General features: G+C 55.6%; 2 protein-coding genes across 2 annotated transcripts in view; one reads left to right on the forward strand and one right to left on the reverse strand.

Moving 5' to 3' along the window:
- Positions 1–1547, reverse strand: part of HSPA1L (heat shock 70kDa protein 1-like) — an 18142-nt gene extending 16595 nt beyond the window's left edge. Inside the window, exon 1 of the mRNA XM_011944746.1 lies at positions 1404–1547. The gene's annotated coding sequence lies outside the window, so the exon portion shown is untranslated. The remainder of the gene's footprint in view (positions 1–1403) is intronic.
- The window catches only part of LOC105513810 (heat shock 70 kDa protein 1-like), a 3212-nt gene continuing 2309 nt past the window's right edge, over positions 817–1719 (forward strand). The window contains exon 1 of the mRNA XM_011944839.1: positions 817–1719. Within this exon, the coding sequence (XP_011800229.1) occupies positions 1577–1719 (143 nt within the window). The 5' untranslated portion in view covers positions 817–1576.

A 1719-nucleotide genomic window follows, 5' to 3' on the forward strand; every position in this document is an offset into this window, starting at 1 on the left:
GGGCGTGGTGGCGCCCGCCTGTATTCCTAACTACTCAAGAGGCTGAGGTAGGAGACTCGCTTGAACCCGGGAGGTGGAGGCTACAGTGAGCTGAGATCACGCCACTGCACTCCAGCTTAGGCGACAGAGCCAGACTGTCTCAAAACGGAAACAACAAACTTAAGACACATAACCTGAGGTTTTAGAGGAGCTAGAACCTGGGTCCCAACCCCTCCTGATTTCCAGCATCACTCCACAGTTTGCTTAGAGGGCCACCTGCCAAACAGCTGTAGTATGTGATGTTAAAGAGGGCTAAACACCCCCTGTACCTCCCTCCCAGGCTCACCATCTTGTTACATTTGACCTAAAAACGGTGGACAGCCTAGGGATTTCAGGGACAGACAGAAAATTTTATTTGGCACTGTGAGGTCCTAGTTCTACAAACTGTCCTGGAGTGAAACAGGAATTGAGGAGAAAGTAGAAAGGAGGTGTCCCGGACCCCAAGCTAGGAATGGGGAGGGAAATGGAGGAACCCAAAATGCCTTAAGGACGGCCTACATACTAAGGAAAATTTTTTCTAACTCCTGGTTGCAGCAGAGGGGAGCGGCTGAGGGCGGGGGCAGGGGTGCGACCGACCCACCCCTCCCACTACCCGACCAGCGCCTCCTTTCCTCCTTGGATGGGTGCCCCTGTCTTGCTAAGAACTGCCTGTTTACACAACTGCTTTGCTTGTGAAAATATAAAGGCTCCTACTCCCAGATGTCCCATCCTTGTAGGTTAAAGATTATGTCAAAAACTATATTGCATTATCTCATTCCTTCTTCCCATTACGATGGAAAAAACATCCGGGAGAGTCGGGTCGTTTCTCAGGCCTACTAGGCCATTGGGTGGGTGCCTTGGAGAAAGGACCCAAAGCTGCCCCGTCCTTCACAGACACAGTCCAATCAGAGTCTCCTAGGCACATCGATGCACCGCCTCCTTCGAGAAGCAAGGTAACTTTCGGGTTCTGGTGGTCTCCAAAGTCATCCGACCAATCTTGCACCGCCCTGAAATTACAAGTCCAGAGCGGTCCCTTACTGTCAATTACATACTGAAGGGCAAGCGGCCAGCATCGCCATGGAGACCAACGCCCTTCCCACCGCCACTCCCCCTTCCTCTCAGGGCCCCTGTCCCCTCCAGTGAATCCCAGAAGACTCTGGAGAGTTCGGAGCAGAGGGCGGCACCCTGGCCTCTGATTGGTCCAAGAAAGATGGGGGGCAGGACGGGAGGCGAAACCCCTGGAATATTCCCGACCTGGCAGCCTCATCGAGCTCGGTGATTGGCTCAGAAGGGAAAAGGCGGGTCTCCGAGACGGCTTATAAACGCCGAGGGGCAAGCGGTCAGGAAAACGGCCAGCCTCAGGAACTGCTGCGAGAGTGGGCTACGTTTTATGAGAGTGACTCCCTCGGTCTCAAGGCTTTCCCAGAGCGAACCTGTGCGGCTGCAGGCACCAGCACGTTGAGTTTCCTGCGTTTCGGAGGACTGAGCTCTTGTCGCGGGTCCCGTCCGCCGTTTCCAGCCCCGAATCTCGGAGCGGAGCAGACAGCAGGGCACCGGCATGGCCAAAGCCGCGGCGATCGGCATCGACCTGGGCACCACCTACTCCTGTGTGGGGGTGTTCCAGCACGGCAAGGTGGAGATCATCGCCAACGACCAGGGCAACCGCACCACCCCCAGCTACGTGGCTTTCACAGACACCGA

This window comes from Colobus angolensis, unplaced genomic scaffold (genome assembly GCF_000951035.1).
Source record: "Colobus angolensis palliatus isolate OR3802 unplaced genomic scaffold, Cang.pa_1.0 Scaffold236, whole genome shotgun sequence".
Classification (NCBI taxonomy): Eukaryota; Metazoa; Chordata; class Mammalia; order Primates; family Cercopithecidae; genus Colobus; species Colobus angolensis.